The sequence below is a fragment of the Heliangelus exortis genome, chromosome 1 (assembly GCF_036169615.1).
Source record: "Heliangelus exortis chromosome 1, bHelExo1.hap1, whole genome shotgun sequence".
Taxonomy (NCBI): Eukaryota; Metazoa; Chordata; class Aves; order Apodiformes; family Trochilidae; genus Heliangelus; species Heliangelus exortis.
This window is the reverse complement of record NC_092422.1, coordinates 141,865,857-141,882,463: the sequence shown is the minus strand read 5'-3', so window position 1 is coordinate 141,882,463 and position 16,607 is coordinate 141,865,857. Positions and strand designations below refer to the sequence as shown.

Sequence of the window (16,607 nt, the reverse complement as noted above, 5' to 3'; positions counted from 1 at the left end):
CAAATATACAGACCCACATTATGGTCCTGGAGAACCTAGGCAGCTGCTATATGTTTGCTGAATGGGTACTCTTATCAAATTTCGGAGGCTATTTTTTCTGTCAAATAAATGTAAGCATATATATATATATATATGTTAATCAGGGTAGCATTTGTCCCCTAGATTTTGTGAATCTTTGGTTCCCTTTGTGGCAAAAAATGTTTTCTTTCTGTCATTCGTAAGTATGAGTGAGGTATAGAAGTGAACCAAGCTAACATTAAATCTGTTGCTTTTTCACTTAGGTGGAAGCTGTACATCTAATTGCTGATGGTAAGGCCCCTCGTATACCTCAGCCTAAAGAAGGGGCAACATATGAAGGGATCCAGAAAAAGGAAAATGCAGAGGTAGTGTTAAATAAAATTGTGGCTTGTGCGTATCGCTAGAACAGTTGTTATTCACTCACATTACAATAGTAATGATATCAAGTTAACATGAATTTTAACTCAGCTATTTCCCCACTTCTTATTCCTGGGATAACTCCAATGATGCATGTAATGGAGCCCCAGTTAAGTTCTTATTCCTTTTCAGTGATTATATATATTTAGAAACTTGGTGTCCTACTTGGGATCATCTACACGCAGCTAGATGGCAGCTGCATCTTCAGGGGATTCTTAATATGTTACCATATTTTAAGATACAGCATTAAATGGAGATAGTTGTCTTTGTTTACCAACAATACAGATTAAATTCTCTACCAGAAATAGATTTGATGTTAGGAAAAGCAAGTGTTAGCACTTTTCCTGTTGGCACCAGGAAAAAATGACCGTGGCCACGTAGGTCATGTAAACGAATAACAGATATAAAAAGGTTTACCATTTAAGAATTTAAGAATACCATTTACCCATTTAAGAATTACATTCTATATGCACCTCCACTGCATTAGCTGGATCCTCTTTGTAATTAGGAATGCTACTATAAAATTATAATGAATGCTGCCAGTAATACCTTCTTTTCCTTTTCTAGACCTGGGCAGAAATTAAAAATAATAATAATAATAAAAAAAAATTACTCCAACAATTTAAGTCACTTGTCCATAGTGTATGTAGTCCTTTCCACCTGAATATTGTAGGTCATGCTTTTTATCATATTTCAGTATCTGACTTACCCTAGAAAGTAATATCTTTGCATGGGGATATTTTTATTCACCCATATAACAAAGCATAGCATAGCATAGCATAGCATAGCATAGCATAGCATAGCATAGCATAGCATAACATAACATAACATAACATAACATAACATAACATAACATAACACAACACAATATATAAGGAGCTTCCTTGGAGTTAACTAGCTTCATCTCTCTGCTTTGAAACTATTCTCATTGGTTTATAGCTTGCTTCTAAATATTCTTTGTGCTTAAACTAAAAAGGATGCTGAATACTTGGGTTCTGTAATTTAATAGTTACTCTGATACTTTTTAAAATTCATTTTGTACATATACATATTAAGTGTGCATGAGAGTCTTCAGAAAACAGTATTTCCTTTTTCCATAAAGTTTTTCAGGAACTGCAAATTGTAGTAGGGATTCCATTATGAAACCATTTGTAACAGATTAGAAAGCGTTTTAATAGAAGTTTGTAGATTAGTTGAAGAACTTAGGATCCAGGCATTAAGTAGATAATTTTCAACAGAAGGTGGTACCCCAGACATACCTATTTATAATGAGTTCATTAAATTTGTTAATCATAGTATTATTTATTTATTAATTTCTAGTAGCAGGGGTTATGTTTTCATTACATTAGTGTGAGAAGGAGAACCTATAAAAAATACAGGCTGTGGAGAACACAGAAGTGCTAGGAGCATCCCCTTTGTTAGATCTTTGATGATCACCATCTGGAGATCATTGATCTTCCTTTCCTAGACCAAAACCTTTCTGTGTTCTTAACCAAGTGAACAGTTGAAAGAGAAGCAGGGAGAATTTATAATTTTTACATAGGGAAACACTTGATTTATAACTAAACAGAGAAGAATTACCTGTCATGTTTTGATTTCCTAGATCTCCTGGGACCAACCTGCAGCAGCTTTGCACAATTGGATTCGAGGGCATGATAAAGTGCCTGGAGCATGGGCAACAATAGATGGACAGGTATGGTCTGAAAAGCAGAAGAATATTCTCTCTTTTTGAACTTTTTTATTATGAAACTGAAGAAGTCTGCATACAGATGAACACCAGTGAGAGTTACATAGGAGTAGCTCTTGACTGTGTGTTTTGTATATATATAGAACAGGCATCTAAAAAAATGTACAGAGCACAGTAAAGATTTTTTTTTTAATGATAGCTCCATTTAATTCTAAGAAAGATAAGAGCAATATCTGAAAAAAATTAATTTGGGCATGATACAAAGCAATAATTAAGAAGGGTAGAACCAGGACGTGCTGGTCATTTTGGGAAGCAGGCGTGTATTACAGTATAATGCAACCCATGCTTCACAGTGGGCAACATCACAATATTAATAACAAAATGAAACTGTGAGCTACTGAAATAACAAAGGAGGTTTTATTTTAAAGGTATTTTGGTATATATAGTTTGCAGGGGTCTATCCAAAACCAACTCCTTGCTTTCAGTGTCTTGAAAATACCATACATTTGATCCGCATTGTACTTCATAAAATATTTTTCAAAATCAAATTACCTTTTCTGGCTGCTTTGCCTGGATATTGTTATTTAACTATCAGTCAGTTGCTGGTCAGCTGCTCCAGAATCTGGATTCTGTCCTAATGTCCAAGAACTGATGTTGATTTGAGAGCCCAGAAGGTCCAGAAGAGCCCAAGAGTGAAGCAGTGTTCAGCATTGACAGCCTGGGAGCAGAACAGGGCTCCTGCAGTCACAGTCAGGCTTTTGCCAGGCTCTCTCTCACCCTCTGCATGCACTGACAAAAACTGATTCCCTTCCTGAACCCTTTCTGGCATGCAGGTTATTGCAGCTGAGCAGCTTTGCAAGTTTAGGCAGATATCAGAGTTTTACATGTCCTGGGTTGTAAAGGTCCAGTTATAATGTAAAAAGTTTCCCATGTGTAGGTACTTCTGGTTTCTTTACATTACATTAAAGCTTCAAAACAGTGTAATTTAATTTTTGGCAATTTAGAGCATGTTTAGAATCTGTGAACTTTTAATTCCATTTACTTTCAGGCGGTTACTTTTTATGGCTCATCATTACTTGATGCTTCTGTGCCTGCTGGACAAGAGCTGGCAATAAAAGGTGCTTCAAGACCTGGACTTGTAACCAAGAATGGTCTAGTCGTTTTTGGTAATGATGGGAAGATGGTAAGTTTGCTCAAACCAGCAAACATGTGCTTGTATGGAGCTGTTTTAGCAAGATGTGCAATTAGTGTGAAATTGTCAGGCTATACAAATCCAGCTGTTAATGACAGAGAGCTAATTCACTTGGACTTCATTAATCCTCTACCATCCCATAGAGAAGACATTCATGTTTTGCTTTTCACTCATTCCATATTCATTTCCAATATGAATTAAAATTATTATGAGAGAATCCAAAAGACAGGGAGGCGTAGCCTGTGTTAAAACATCTGTATTGTGGCAGCTTCCCTGCCAGCCATTTGTATGACTATTTCAATAACTGCATCAATGCCTAAGAACTCCTCACACTAAGATTTATTGCCTCCCAGATAATTTAAAATCATATCCTCTCATATTTTAGGTACTAGTGAGAAATCTGCAGTTTGAGGATGGAAAAATGATCCCTGCATCTAAATACTTCTCTGCTGAGGAAACAACTACCCTGGAGCTTACAGAAGAGGAGAAAAAGATGGCAGAAGATATTAGGGTAATTCTATAAACTGCTTTAGCAGGATATTAATTCAGACAAAAGCATGATGTGCTGCTCATTATAGACAAGGCATATATTTTATTTAGCCATGCAAATTGCTTTTTGATGAAATATATTCAAAGAGTATTGAGTTGAATCTTTATTTACTGACATTAATTCAGGTGGAATTGGGAATTCACTAGGGCACTTATACATAACTCTAGAAAGTTTTATTTCAGGTACAAGTGATACAAAGACAAGTATTGCACTGTCAGTTATGGTAAATATCTATGAATTATGAAGGTGGGAGTGAGGAAAAGCAAATGGACCTTTCCCTTACAACATGAGGTTTTCAACACTGACAGACTTGGATAAGTCTGAGTCCTTTTCTTCACCGGGGTGTTTCTCACTAGCTCAGGGTGCTCTGAGAGGGCAAGCTCCAGGGAGTCTTAGAACAAGAGTCTGAAAGAGAAAACCAGCATTTTTTTCCCTGTACCTGTATGTGCTGTTAAATACAAATTCAGCAAATATTGTTAAATACATCTGCTGTTTAATTTTTGTGCCAGAGCAGCTGAATCACAGATGTTTTTACTTCTGCTGACTCTGCTTCAAGGTCAATGACTTTTGGTACAGCTCAGGCACTCTGATAAAACAATATTTAAACTGCTGCTTTGGTTTGCTTTGCTATGGGATTACTTTGAACGAGTTTGCCAGCAACCTAAATGCTGCCTGGAGCTATTGACTAATTGAGACAATAGAAAGAAAATAGAAAAATAAATAAGCTCTTCTGTTAGTGACATTACCTGTTAACTATGAACCCAAATTATAATTAATTGAAATATCACATTAATGGTTATTTCAGTGTTTGTGTTAGTGGAAATCTCCATCTTGAGCATGCAGCTTAAACTAATTCTTAGCTCTGCTCAGGTGCTAGAAATGCCAACAATCCAGTAGCAAAGTGCTCCAGGCTGTCCTTGACTTTTCTGACTTCCCATGTTGCAACAGGAAGTTATTACTTGGAGTATAAAGACCTTTAAAGATGTGCCTAAAATTTATTGTCATTGTACCATTCAGGTTGCCTGCTTCTTAGATGAAATATAAAATGTACATGTAAAAAATAATATTTTTGGTAACCTAATGATATCAAATATTTAATTGGCTAACATCAGGTCTCAATAAATTTCTAGAATAATAAAATTTACCTTAAAATAAATTTCCATTTTAGAATCCTTTTGAATAATACACACTGCAGGCACAGGTATCACACAAAGTAGTGTTTGATAAATAGTTCTTGAAATTAGAAGATTATTAACTATAGCCTCCATTATATTGATGTATTTTTAGGCTATTTGGAAGGGAATTTTGAGCAATGTTGCTGTAATTGAAGATTCCACAGACTTCTTCAAATCAGGAGCATCCTCTATGCATGTTGTCAGGTAAAATATGTTTAAAATTAAAAATATTTTAAATCAATAGTTAATGGAAAAAAGTTGTAATTTTGCTTTTAGAGCAGGGTTGATCATGTGGTGTTAAAAAAAATAAGCTCAAACAATTTCTTCTGTATTTTCCAGTACTCTAACTATTCCCTTTCCTATCTTTGAAAATGTGGTGGGGTGCTGTGCTGCTCCCAAATTTCAGAGGTGAATCTTGCTCTGTCTATTCAAGCAAAATTCCCTCAGCTTCAAGAATGTCAGCCACATGGACAAGTGTGGTGAGGATTAAACCTGTCTGCCCTCAGTGACAGGTATCTCAGTATCAAGGGAGTGATTAAGAGCCTGAGAAAAGAACTCCCAGAACTAAAGAGGAGCCCATTCTTACAAGTGCACTGAGTTCATCCTCTGTTACCTTCTTTTTGCAACTTGGATATTCCAGGCCATAATATAAAAACAGCATGTCAGGGTTATTTTGTTGTTTATTTACTGTTTATTGTCTTTATTACCTGTCTTGTAGAGCTGTGACTGTCCTCCATGTATTGGTGGGAGCTGTCCAATATTTTAACAGTCAGTAGATTGTATTTGGTATTTATTTCCAAAAGTTTACCTAAGAGTACTCCAGAAATGACATTTTCTTTTCCATAACACCCCCAGTGAAGCCAACAGTTTCAGTAAAAGGCACAACTTCTGTGCCTTGTCACCAGAGAAAGACACAGGCGTCTTCAGATGCGTGCAAACTGGAGCCCAGTTTTGATCCTTCCTAATGATCCCATTTTCTGAAGAATGATTTCATTTGCAATTAAACTTCTTCTGTCTTCAAAATCTTTAGAATGCTAGAAGAGATCAAACAGAAACATAGTGGACTTCAGCTACAGAATGAGGATGTGTATATGGCCACTAAGTTTGCAGACTTTATTCAGATGGCTGTCAGAAAAATCAGAGGAGAAGACAAAGAAGAAGAATTAGTAATTGATTATGTAAGACCTGGTATTTTGCCTTTATTTCTTAGTCTTTCCTGGTTTGGGGAGTAGGGTAGACAATGTGTTTTATCTGACTCCTGGAGTGCAGAAAGCAAGCAAATATTTGATCATACAAACTATTTTTGGGGGTTTGTTTTGTTTTTTCATGTTTCTGTTTGTTTGTTTGTTTTTACAATTTCTATATATTTGCATTTTGGAAGGGAAATATATATGTAATGTCACTTATGGTGTTCTACAAACCAGGAGATCAAGAGCATGAGTAGAGAGGCTCCCAGACAGGCTCCTGCCTCCCCTGCACTGTCCTGCCAGGATGCTTCAGTCAGGATGTTCTACACTTTCTGCTTTCCTGGGGCAAACAATGCTGGATTGTGCTCCTATGAGTCTGTCCAAAACCTTTGTGTGAAAGTAGGATTGTGTGTTGTTAAACAAGTCAGGATTTCTTGAATTTGGAAATTTGATTGAAGTTCACTTGGATCAGTCTTAACCAGAGTTTAGTATTGGTTTGAACACAGAGAGCCAATAATAAAAAATACAGGAATCTGCTTAGCTATCTCAGAGTTTGGTCATTGGTGTTCAGGGAGAATATAATTTCCATTTCATTTTACTCTTTTTTCCACTTCTAACAGCCAAGTATACATTGTAAAATGTGAATATTTGCCATAAATAATGCAATCCTGTTAAAAGATCTTAGTAAAAGTTTTGTTATTTATTTCCCTCATAGGTTTCAAAAAATGTGAACAACATGACAGTGAATATGCCATACCAGTGCTTCATAAATGGCCTGTTTATAAATGCTGCTGATGGAAAAACTTATGACACTATAAATCCAGCAGATGGATCAGTGAGTAATTTCTAAATATGATCAATATCAGTTGATTTCAATTTCTTTGCCTTTTAAAAAATATAAACCACTGAACTGAACAGTGTTCATTGATACACATTAAAAAATCCCTAAAAAGATTTTGACCATTCAATTTACTTCTCAGTCTGTATATTTTATGACTTTTGCATTTTAGTGAAGATGCACAGTAAAAATGACCTACCACCACCTCAACTATTATGTCAATTTCCATACTCAGCCCTGTTTTGCCTTTATTTTATTCTTGTTTATCTTTGCAAATGAAAATTTCTATAGGTTAGTTGCTAAAAAAGTATTTCTGTGTCCTGTCAGGCATCAACTTCAGTTTTTATTTTACTTCTTTTAGAAATCTGATGTTTTAGGGCAAGTGCAACTTTAAAATGTCCCTTTAAATTGCCAGTAAGAAAAATGACTCTTCAGTGGGAAAATACATGCAGTGGTAGTTTGGTCCTGAAGCCTTGAATCTTGAGCAACTCAACCAAGTGATTTTAATGTCCATGGAATTGCCATTAAATCTGGGCTAAATACATTCTGCTGAAATCAATTCCACAGGTTTCACTATCATCAGAAGTCAAATTCTTGTACTTTTCCTGAAACTCATTATGGACATCAATAAAATTCATTAAAAATCTGTGTTAGAATTACAGTCTGTGTATTTATAGAACACAATAATCATAAAATACTGAGTGCCTTATTATAACAGAAGTTCCATTCTTAAGAAATGGAACATGCAAGAGTCATTTTAGCAGGTTTAAATGTTAGATCATAATACCACATATAAAGATACCACATTGATTTTACATTTTGAAAGACAGGGTGAAATCATATTAAGAGGATGCACCTTGACATGGAGAGATAGATCAAAGAATCAGAATCCCTGCAGTGTCCTCCTAATTCTGCAGCCTCAGTTGTTGCTGAACTTTTTGCACCTGACTCACCCGTGCCAGCTGGTGGGGTTGATGATATTAAGGATTTGCTTATACCCAGTCAAGAAGTTTAGGAGGAAGCATTAAGATTCTACATCCTAGCATGTTAGCTGGAGCTAACACATTGCTGCCTTTGGACAGGTAATAGCCAGTGTATCTTCTGCTTCTCTGGCTGATGTGGACAAGGCAGTGGCAGCAGCAAAGGAGGCCTTTGAAAATGGTGAATGGGGAAGAATGAATCCAAGAGAAAGAGGGCGACTCATGTACAGGTGTGTAAAAAGCAGCTGTTTTGTTTCTCTGAAGAACTGTTGCGTATTCATATGATGAATATATATAATACCTCTGTTCCATCCCCTAATCTACTTCTGTTTACAGGCCTCAGGTTTCACACCCAGTTTTGAATAGTCTTTACAGGGTCTGAAATGCGCATGTTTAACCTCTTAAAAATTACATGTGAGCACTGATTATACCTCTGAGTACCAAAACCCAGACAGAAGCTTAAGAAAAGCATTGATGAAGCTGTTTCATTGCCATGTGAGAGATCTGAATGTGCCTGAATGTAACAGTTCTCTAATGCAAACATACCATTCTCTCTGAGAAGGCAGCCACTAAAATTACAAGACCTCCTCAAAAGTATAGCAGCTGTCTGTGCAAATGCATTTTTAGGACACTGATATCTACTATTAACTCAATAATATTTACCACAGTCTTACTTAGACCTCACTGTGTGGCTTTGTAAGTCTAACAGATGGAGAACTTGAGGCACAGGGAGACCATGAACCAGATTTTCAAAGGTACCAAGGCATATAAAATGCAATTTGCTTTACAGGTTAGGCACTCTGCCTTTGGACATCTGTGTGCCTTTGAGTTATCTAAAACTTAAGTATTTTAGTCCAAGTTCAGACAACACAAAACAGCATTAAGAATCTAGATTTCCCAAATCTTAAGATAGGACTCTGAGTACTCCTTCTTGGTACTTTTGATAACTTCACATTTCTTGTGTTGTTGTATGTTTGCTTTCAATTGTGTAATTGGCTCTTGATAGTACAACAGAGAAAGAGTACAGATTTTCTTTTTATTATTTTATTTACAAAGCCATAATTGAACAATCAGGTAAGTTTTCACAGTTCATGTCTTCATCCAGTTTTACTACAGCCAATGAGGGCCATGAAGATGATTAGAGGGATGGAGCACCCCTCCTACAAAGGCTGGGAAAGTTGAGGTTGTTCAGTCTGAGAAAGAGAAGGCTCCAGGGAGACCTTATAGTGGCCTTCCAGTACCTGAAGGGGCTACAGGAAAGATGGGGAGGGACCTTTTACAAGGGTGTGCAGTGACAGGACAAGGGGCAATGGCTTCAACATGAAAGAGAAGATTTAGATTAGACATTAGGAGGAAATTCTTCACTGTGTGGGTGGTGAGACACAGGAACAGGTTGCCCAGGGTAGTTGTGGATGCTCCCTCCCTGGAAGTGTTCAAGGCCAGGTTGGATGGAGCAGCCTGGTCTAGTGGGAAGAATCCTTGCTCATGGCAGGATGGTGGAAATTAGGTGGTCTTTAAGGTCCCCTCCAAATAAAACCATTCTATGATTCTATGATTTGCAGACTTTAAGAGGCTATTGTTCAAAATCTTACTGATATTAGCTATCAGTAGCTACAGTTCACCACCTCTAAAATCAGTGAGAATGCAACTTTAATTACCACTCTTTGTCATACCAAATATTATTTGAAGCTATCAAAGGCTTGATGTCACTGTCTTTGATATGGATTTTTAATATTTTACTAAAGACTTGCAGATCTGATGGAAGAACACCAAGAAGAATTAGCAACAATAGAATCCATCGACTCAGGAGCTGTCTACACTTTGGCTTTGAAGACCCATATTGGAATGTCTGTGCAAACATTCAGATACTTTGCTGGATGGTGTGACAAAATTCAGGCAAGTGATTATGTAAAGGAAATAATCAATGGCAATGCTTCACTACACTGCCAAAAAGTGTTAGCAAGAGTAACCAAGGAATCAAAAAATAAAGTAAAACTAGAATTTTCCTAAAATGGGTCTCCCTGGCGATACAGAAGGACAGTCTGCTTCCAAGTGGAGACTATGGGTCTAGAATGTGACTGTAAATATCTAAGAAATCAGTTGTCACAGTGGATGTAAATGCTAAGTCAGCTCTTGACTATTCATGGAGAAGAATGTGGTTGTGGTCCTCGTGCTGGTAAGTGCAGAAACATGTGCTGTGTTACCTTCTGACCAAAGCTGGTGAGTTTACTTGATGTCACAGCACATGGCACAGGGTCAACAGCGTTTCCCCAAGTACCTTTAAGATCCACAGTCAAGAACAAAATTCAGCGTTTTTTTCGTCCATCAGACCCATGCTTTATTTTCTTCTATACTTTTGTTTTCTGTGCTTTTATTTCACCCAACTGAAACCCAGGAGCTGACTACAGTATTCATTGTAGAAACTCATGCTGCAGAAGCATCCCCACCCCTTTCTTTGATGCAGAAATGCTTCTGGTTCTGAAGCCTCCCCTGTGGCTTTCCAAAACAAACTTACATAGCCAAGATATATGTAATAAAAACAATGACACAGTACCAAGATTTGTCCCTCCTCTGTCTTTTAGGGTGCAACAATTCCAATTAACCAGGCCCGGCCAAACCATAATCTGACATTCACCAAGAAAGAGCCGATAGGGTAAGTATCACTTTTTTTCTTCTTAGTGGCATCCTTGACAGACAGAAAAACCATTCAAAAGCTGCCTTGAAAAATGTAATCTTTCCCTGTTTTTTTTTCTGTACTTTTAAGTGTCTGTGCAATTGTTATCCCCTGGAATTACCCACTGATGATGCTTGCATGGAAGAGTGCAGCATGCCTGGCTGCAGGCAACACACTTGTTCTCAAGCCAGCTCAGGTAAAAGCAAAAAGAAATGTACAGATGATTTAGGTCCTCCACTATTTGTTCAGGCAAAGTCGTTCAGGCAATGTAGCAGATTTCAACCATAGGCTGACCTATTGTATATTTTAAAGTTTATGTATAATAATACAAATTATCATGATTATAGAAGGTTGGATTGAAGAACTGGTTGTCTTCACTTCTGCTCTGATGCTACTCTCATTTTCAAGAAGTATTTTCTGCAAGAAGTCATCACTTTTAGTTGTCGTTATTGTAAGAATATTGAAATTGTATCAAAATTAAGATGTATTGAATATAAAAGTGCTCATCACACATTTCATGAAAATAGGAGAACTAATCTAAAAATCTAAATGTTTTCACTCTAGGTCACACCACTGACTTCCTTGAAGTTTGCAGAACTCTCAGCTAGAGCTGGATTTCCTAAGGGTGTTATAAATATTCTGCCTGGTTCAGGTAAAATCTCAACTAGTAATTTTTCTGAGAAAATATGTCATGCTACAACTGATGAACTAGCATTTTACCTTTTTGAAGATCTATTACATAAGTGCATGCATCTTCAGAGGCAGTAAACTTGCATGTACATCATGCAGTGATTTCACATATTTCCAGAACAGAACTAAAAAATTTGTATGTCACCAGGCTTTAGCTATTGATAAGAGCTGTCAGCCTTTACCCTTCACAAGTTCACAAAAATAGTAGGAAAAAAATGTTACAGAGAAAGATGTTCCACTTGATTTTAAAAGTTCATTTTATCTCCTAATCTTATTATAACTTGGAAACATATAAATGTGACTTTGAGACCTACAGCAAGCTCATAAGATGTGCATTGCTTACTTTAGGTAAATCAGGGTTCACCCTGTGTTATCTGATGTCACCATTTTAATCTTTCCTCTATGGAAAATAAGTGACAACATAACTGTATGAGGCAAGTTCTATTAGCATTAGATTATTCCACCTGTGGTGAAATATAGGGGAGGAAATCCTCTAGATGTTCAGACAGATGGAGGAGTTTGGAAACACTAATAGAATCCAAGTTATCTAATAGGTGATTTTTCACAGTCATCTGAATAAAGCTGCAAATATAAACAAGGATGTGATTTTGTACTTGATTGACATATGGTTAGTTCTTTCTGTGTTACAGTGCTGCTTGCTGCAGTAGTGAAAAATTGCCTATATGCTGTCCTTTTAAGCTGTTTTCCTCACTCCTACAGGTGGCTTAGTGGGACAGCACCTGTCTGAACATCCAGATGTTCGCAAAGTTGGATTCACTGGTTCAACACCCACTGGTAAACAGATCATGAAAAGGTACTCTCAGCAAAAGATTCAGAAGTGAACACTGTTTAATATAATTCTGAAGTATCTTATTAGGTATTTTGTGTATGTAGCAGTAATAGAAAAGCATAACTACATATCAATGTTTATGTGGAATTCCCCTAGGTCACTATTGGGAAATAAAGGTTTATACATTTTAACTTGGTGTGATTTGAAGGAAATAATGAAGTGAGCTATTTTATTGTTGGTTTTATATGATTATTTCTATTTTTTACAGTGCAGCCACTAATCTGAAGAAAGTTTCTCTTGAACTTGGTGGTAAATCACCACTGATCATATTCAGTGACTGTGAACTTGACAGAGCCGTAAAAATGGTAATGTTACTCAGAAGTAAAACATATTTGAAGCCTTTGTGATACATCCTCACATTATTGCAATATTCTTCCTGACCTGCCAAAAAAATGCAGCAGGGAGGCCTTGCAGGGAAAATCATGCAATCTCTTAGAAAAAAGACTTTTTCTACATGATTTTTCTTTATGCCAGCACAACTAAACTGCAACAAAAAGGCAGGGATCAGTACCACAAGAAAGATAGATTAGAAAATACAATGAAACAATGAAGTATAGATGGAAAGGATTTTCAGCAGCCAAGTTAACACGTTAAAATTGAATTGTCAACATCGGACACTTAGAAAAATAGCACTTAAAAATTAAAGCCTGAAAGTGAGTTAAAATACAGAGTGAGCTTTCTAGTACCATAAATAGTTCTTTATTTTCCATCAGTCCCCATAATCCACATTCCCAACAAGCCATTATGTGCCTGAAGTTCATAAACAGGATGTGCAAATGGAAATTCAGTGGATTTATGGGGCTTATTTTCTGCTCAGGTAATTCGATTCATCAAAATGACAGCCAATGTAGTTTGCTCACTAAGAAGCAAAGAAAGGTCTTTCACTCTGTACCTACCTAAAGTGCTAATTCTGTGAATTCTCTAAACCAGCATAAGCAGGTACAGGGAGCAGGAGAAAACTGGTATACAGTTTCCCCATTTTTGGGGTTCCTTTTGACAGGACAAGGGTTGGAGTGACTGCACAGTGAGTGGAAAACAGTAGAAGCTGAAACTTTGCAGTCAGCACAGTTTGGCCCCGCCACTGTTCTCATCTGTAGAAGTGAGAGGGTAACAGAACTCTGAGCTCTACCTGGCATTGGTGGCTTTAAATAATTGTGAAACAATGCTTTTTTGTCACACTCTTCACACTAGCACATGCTACCAGTCATACAATAAGACCCTAAGCCATTGCAGCTGCCAGAAAAACACCTTTTAGGAATTTTATTTCTCCTGCTACATGCAGTAAAAAGCAGTATTGCTCAGTGGATAGTCTCAGTTTTATGTTCACTGATGGTGCTGACAGCCCTCTTCTCTGAGATGCTGCAGAAAGTGTTTTCTGGAACACAGATAGAAATGGAAAGAACGGTGCTAATGGGTTCATCTCCTGAGCCATTTGTCTCCCTGGAAGTGTTTGCCAGTTATGAGACTGCTTGTGGCATTGATGATGTTCCTTCATGTAAGGGAATAGAATGAAAGGAAGAATGAACAAAAGAATGAATATAAATATTAATATGGTTTTTTTTTTCCCCAGGGTATGGGAGCAGTATACTTCAACAAAGGAGAAAACTGCATTGCAGCTGGGAGGCTGTTTGTGGAAGAATCAATCCATGATGAATTTGTTAGCAAAGTGGTAAGATTTTCAAGGACCAAAGTTTAAGCTGATCCTTTACAAAGGCACAAAGAACCACTAGTCTATATATAGACATTTATGTTTCTTCAGTTTTTCAGTTGTTTAAATTCTAATTATTGCTCCCTTATTGATTGAAGACTGCAGTGAAGTTTTTAAAAAAGGCATATTGGAAGTGTAGCTGGAATAATACAAAGGTTATTATCAGCAGTCCAGCAGTCACCACACTGTAACACTGGAAAGTTCATTTATTTAGCTCAAGAATCACTGTGATAACTCATTTACCATTGAGTAATGGTAATGATTACATTTTACATGCTTATCTTCATAGCAGAGAACGAATACATGAAAACAGCATAGAAAATCTTTCAGAAAAAATGAAGATTTATCAAACATAAGATATCAGAAGAAGATTCATGTTAGAAAGTGAAGAGCTTTCTGTCTTCTAAGAATGCAGCTTTTTCTTAGAGCTAAACTTAATGATCACTGGCCACTTCAACAACTATTTACTATTTGTAACTTCATTTTAATTGGGTAACCCCTAGGTGGAAGAAATAAAAAAGATGAAAATTGGCGACCCACTTGATAGATCTACAGACCATGGCCCACAAAATCACAAGGCACATTTGGAAAAGCTGCTGCAATATTGTGAAACTGGGGTAAAAGAAGGAGCCACTCTAGTGTATGGAGGAAAACAAGTACGCAGACCAGGTAAAATACTGTTCAAAGATGTCTGGAGCTTTTAAACTTTGAATAAAAGTCATTATGGTTGCCTCTGCTGCAGTATGTGAAGTAATAATATCATGGGAACAGTACCAGTTAAACCCAAGGTAATACTTGAGAACAGGGCTTTCAAGTTTCCCACTAAGAGAAGCTGTGCAACTGAAGCATAATATATGGAATTGAATTAGAATCAAGTCTGTATGGGAATCCATATAGATGCTCCATACATAGAGCATCCATAGATGAATCCATACAGTGCTCATTCATTCCTGTTGTTTGTGAGCCATTGAGGCCTTGTTTGCAACATCCTTGAAATATCAAGAGCCATAAGTATATCTATTACAACAAAGCACTAAAGATGACTGAGGAAAATGCTGGAAGAGTCTACATAAGGTATTATTATTAGAAGCCTTTTTTTTTTGCTATCGAAAGAATATGTATAATGGGAAGGTATGAAGTCAACGTTTTCTCATAGACATCTGTCCTTTATCAATAATAAAGCAGAAGAAAAATTCTGATACACTTTTGTATCAGAACTTCAAAATACAATTGATTGCATCTGAAAATAAAATGAGATTGTAACTGTATGAAATCCATGTAATGAGACTAAATGGGAAAACATATGGGAAGGGGAAGCAGATATAGAAAACCTCTGAAGCTGATTTTACCCACTCACACTGAAATACACTCACTCACCAAGATGTAGGTGACCAGGATTGCTTGTGGATAACACCAGGACAGTTTTTGACTGGCAAGGATGAAATAGTTTTTGGAGAGCTTTCTGGACCCTTTAGAAGAATTTCCTTTGCTTCAGCCTCCAGAAATCTTCGGCAAAGGTGATGCAACAGCTTTTTCTGTGTTTGGACTTCAGATCTTTATGGCTACAGACTACCTTTTTGTTGGGTAACAGGAAACAGGAGTGACCTCTGTGACATGCTGTAACTTTGCCCCCCTGCTGTTAAGACTGCAGGGTTTTCCCCTGAAGATTCCCCTGGACTGTGGCACTAAGACCTTCTGGCATGAGATGTTGTTATGCTGATCAATACAGGCCACTCTTTTAACCCTTTTTCTCTTGTTTCTCTGGTGCTTACACACATGCATTTCCCTTCATACTTTGCTCATATCAATATTTCCTGGTTTGAGTCTCAATTTATCTCTGACCTAAAAGTATGGAAAAGAGATTGCCTGGACAATACAAACCACAAAGCATTTTCACCATCCTTACATGATGCTCTGTTCTCTGTTTAGGTTTCTTCATGGAACCCACTGTATTCACAGATGTTGAAGACCATATGTATATTGCCCAGGAAGAGTCCTTTGGACCTGTGATGGTGATTTCTAAATTTAAGAATGGGTATGTTCTACACCAGTTACTGTTAGAAACTTTATTGTCTTATTTTCACTCTAATCTTAGGAAGGATAACATACATAGGATGATTTTATAAATCTTCTAGTCTGTACTTTTTTTTAGTAAAGGGTATCCTGCTCCATACCAATACAGAACTAATGCTATTAGCAGTGTGACAGGGTAGAATGCAACTCTAATTGCCTGTTCTTGAAAAAGTCTTAGTAGACAGCGAAACATTTGTGTTGAAGTTGATGTGTTAATTGCAAAAGCTTGATCAAATGAAAAAATGTGTATTTTTTCCATTGGAAACACTTCTTTTTCTATTTGTCATGAAAAAACAGTGTTGTTGTGCATTGTGTAACACTGGCACATTGCTGATGCAAATAAAAATCCCTCTGTGTATTTTGTAGACTGCCACTTTTAATAGCTTTCATTCCAAATCCTAGGATTTTACACACAGAGGAGATTAAAACCCTGTGCAGAAACTTCATGTAACTCCTTCCACCACATTTCATTTTCTGCAGTTTGATAATGCAGTTGGGAACCAGCCACATAGATAACACTTTATGTATCTATAAATTATGTATGGCGATAAGGGGTTGGATTGAATTT

General features: G+C 36.9%; 1 protein-coding gene across 2 annotated transcripts in view; it reads left to right on the top strand.

Moving 5' to 3' along the window:
* Positions 1-16,607, top strand: part of ALDH1L2 (aldehyde dehydrogenase 1 family member L2) — a 33,833-nt gene that overhangs the window by 13,012 nt on the left and 4,214 nt on the right. For both annotated transcript variants that reach the window (XM_071728698.1, XM_071728708.1), the window contains 17 exons: positions 282-383; positions 2,039-2,128; positions 3,171-3,305; positions 3,700-3,825; positions 5,152-5,243; positions 6,070-6,217; positions 6,942-7,061; positions 8,147-8,274; positions 9,790-9,940; positions 10,627-10,697; positions 10,809-10,914; positions 11,283-11,370; positions 12,129-12,222; positions 12,467-12,563; positions 13,829-13,927; positions 14,470-14,635; positions 15,896-16,001. In XM_071728698.1, coding sequence (XP_071584799.1) covers positions 282-383; positions 2,039-2,128; positions 3,171-3,305; positions 3,700-3,825; positions 5,152-5,243; positions 6,070-6,217; positions 6,942-7,061; positions 8,147-8,274; positions 9,790-9,940; positions 10,627-10,697; positions 10,809-10,914; positions 11,283-11,370; positions 12,129-12,222; positions 12,467-12,563; positions 13,829-13,927; positions 14,470-14,635; positions 15,896-16,001 — 1,919 coding nt within the window. The remainder of the gene's footprint in view (positions 1-281; positions 384-2,038; positions 2,129-3,170; positions 3,306-3,699; positions 3,826-5,151; positions 5,244-6,069; positions 6,218-6,941; positions 7,062-8,146; positions 8,275-9,789; positions 9,941-10,626; positions 10,698-10,808; positions 10,915-11,282; positions 11,371-12,128; positions 12,223-12,466; positions 12,564-13,828; positions 13,928-14,469; positions 14,636-15,895; positions 16,002-16,607) is intronic.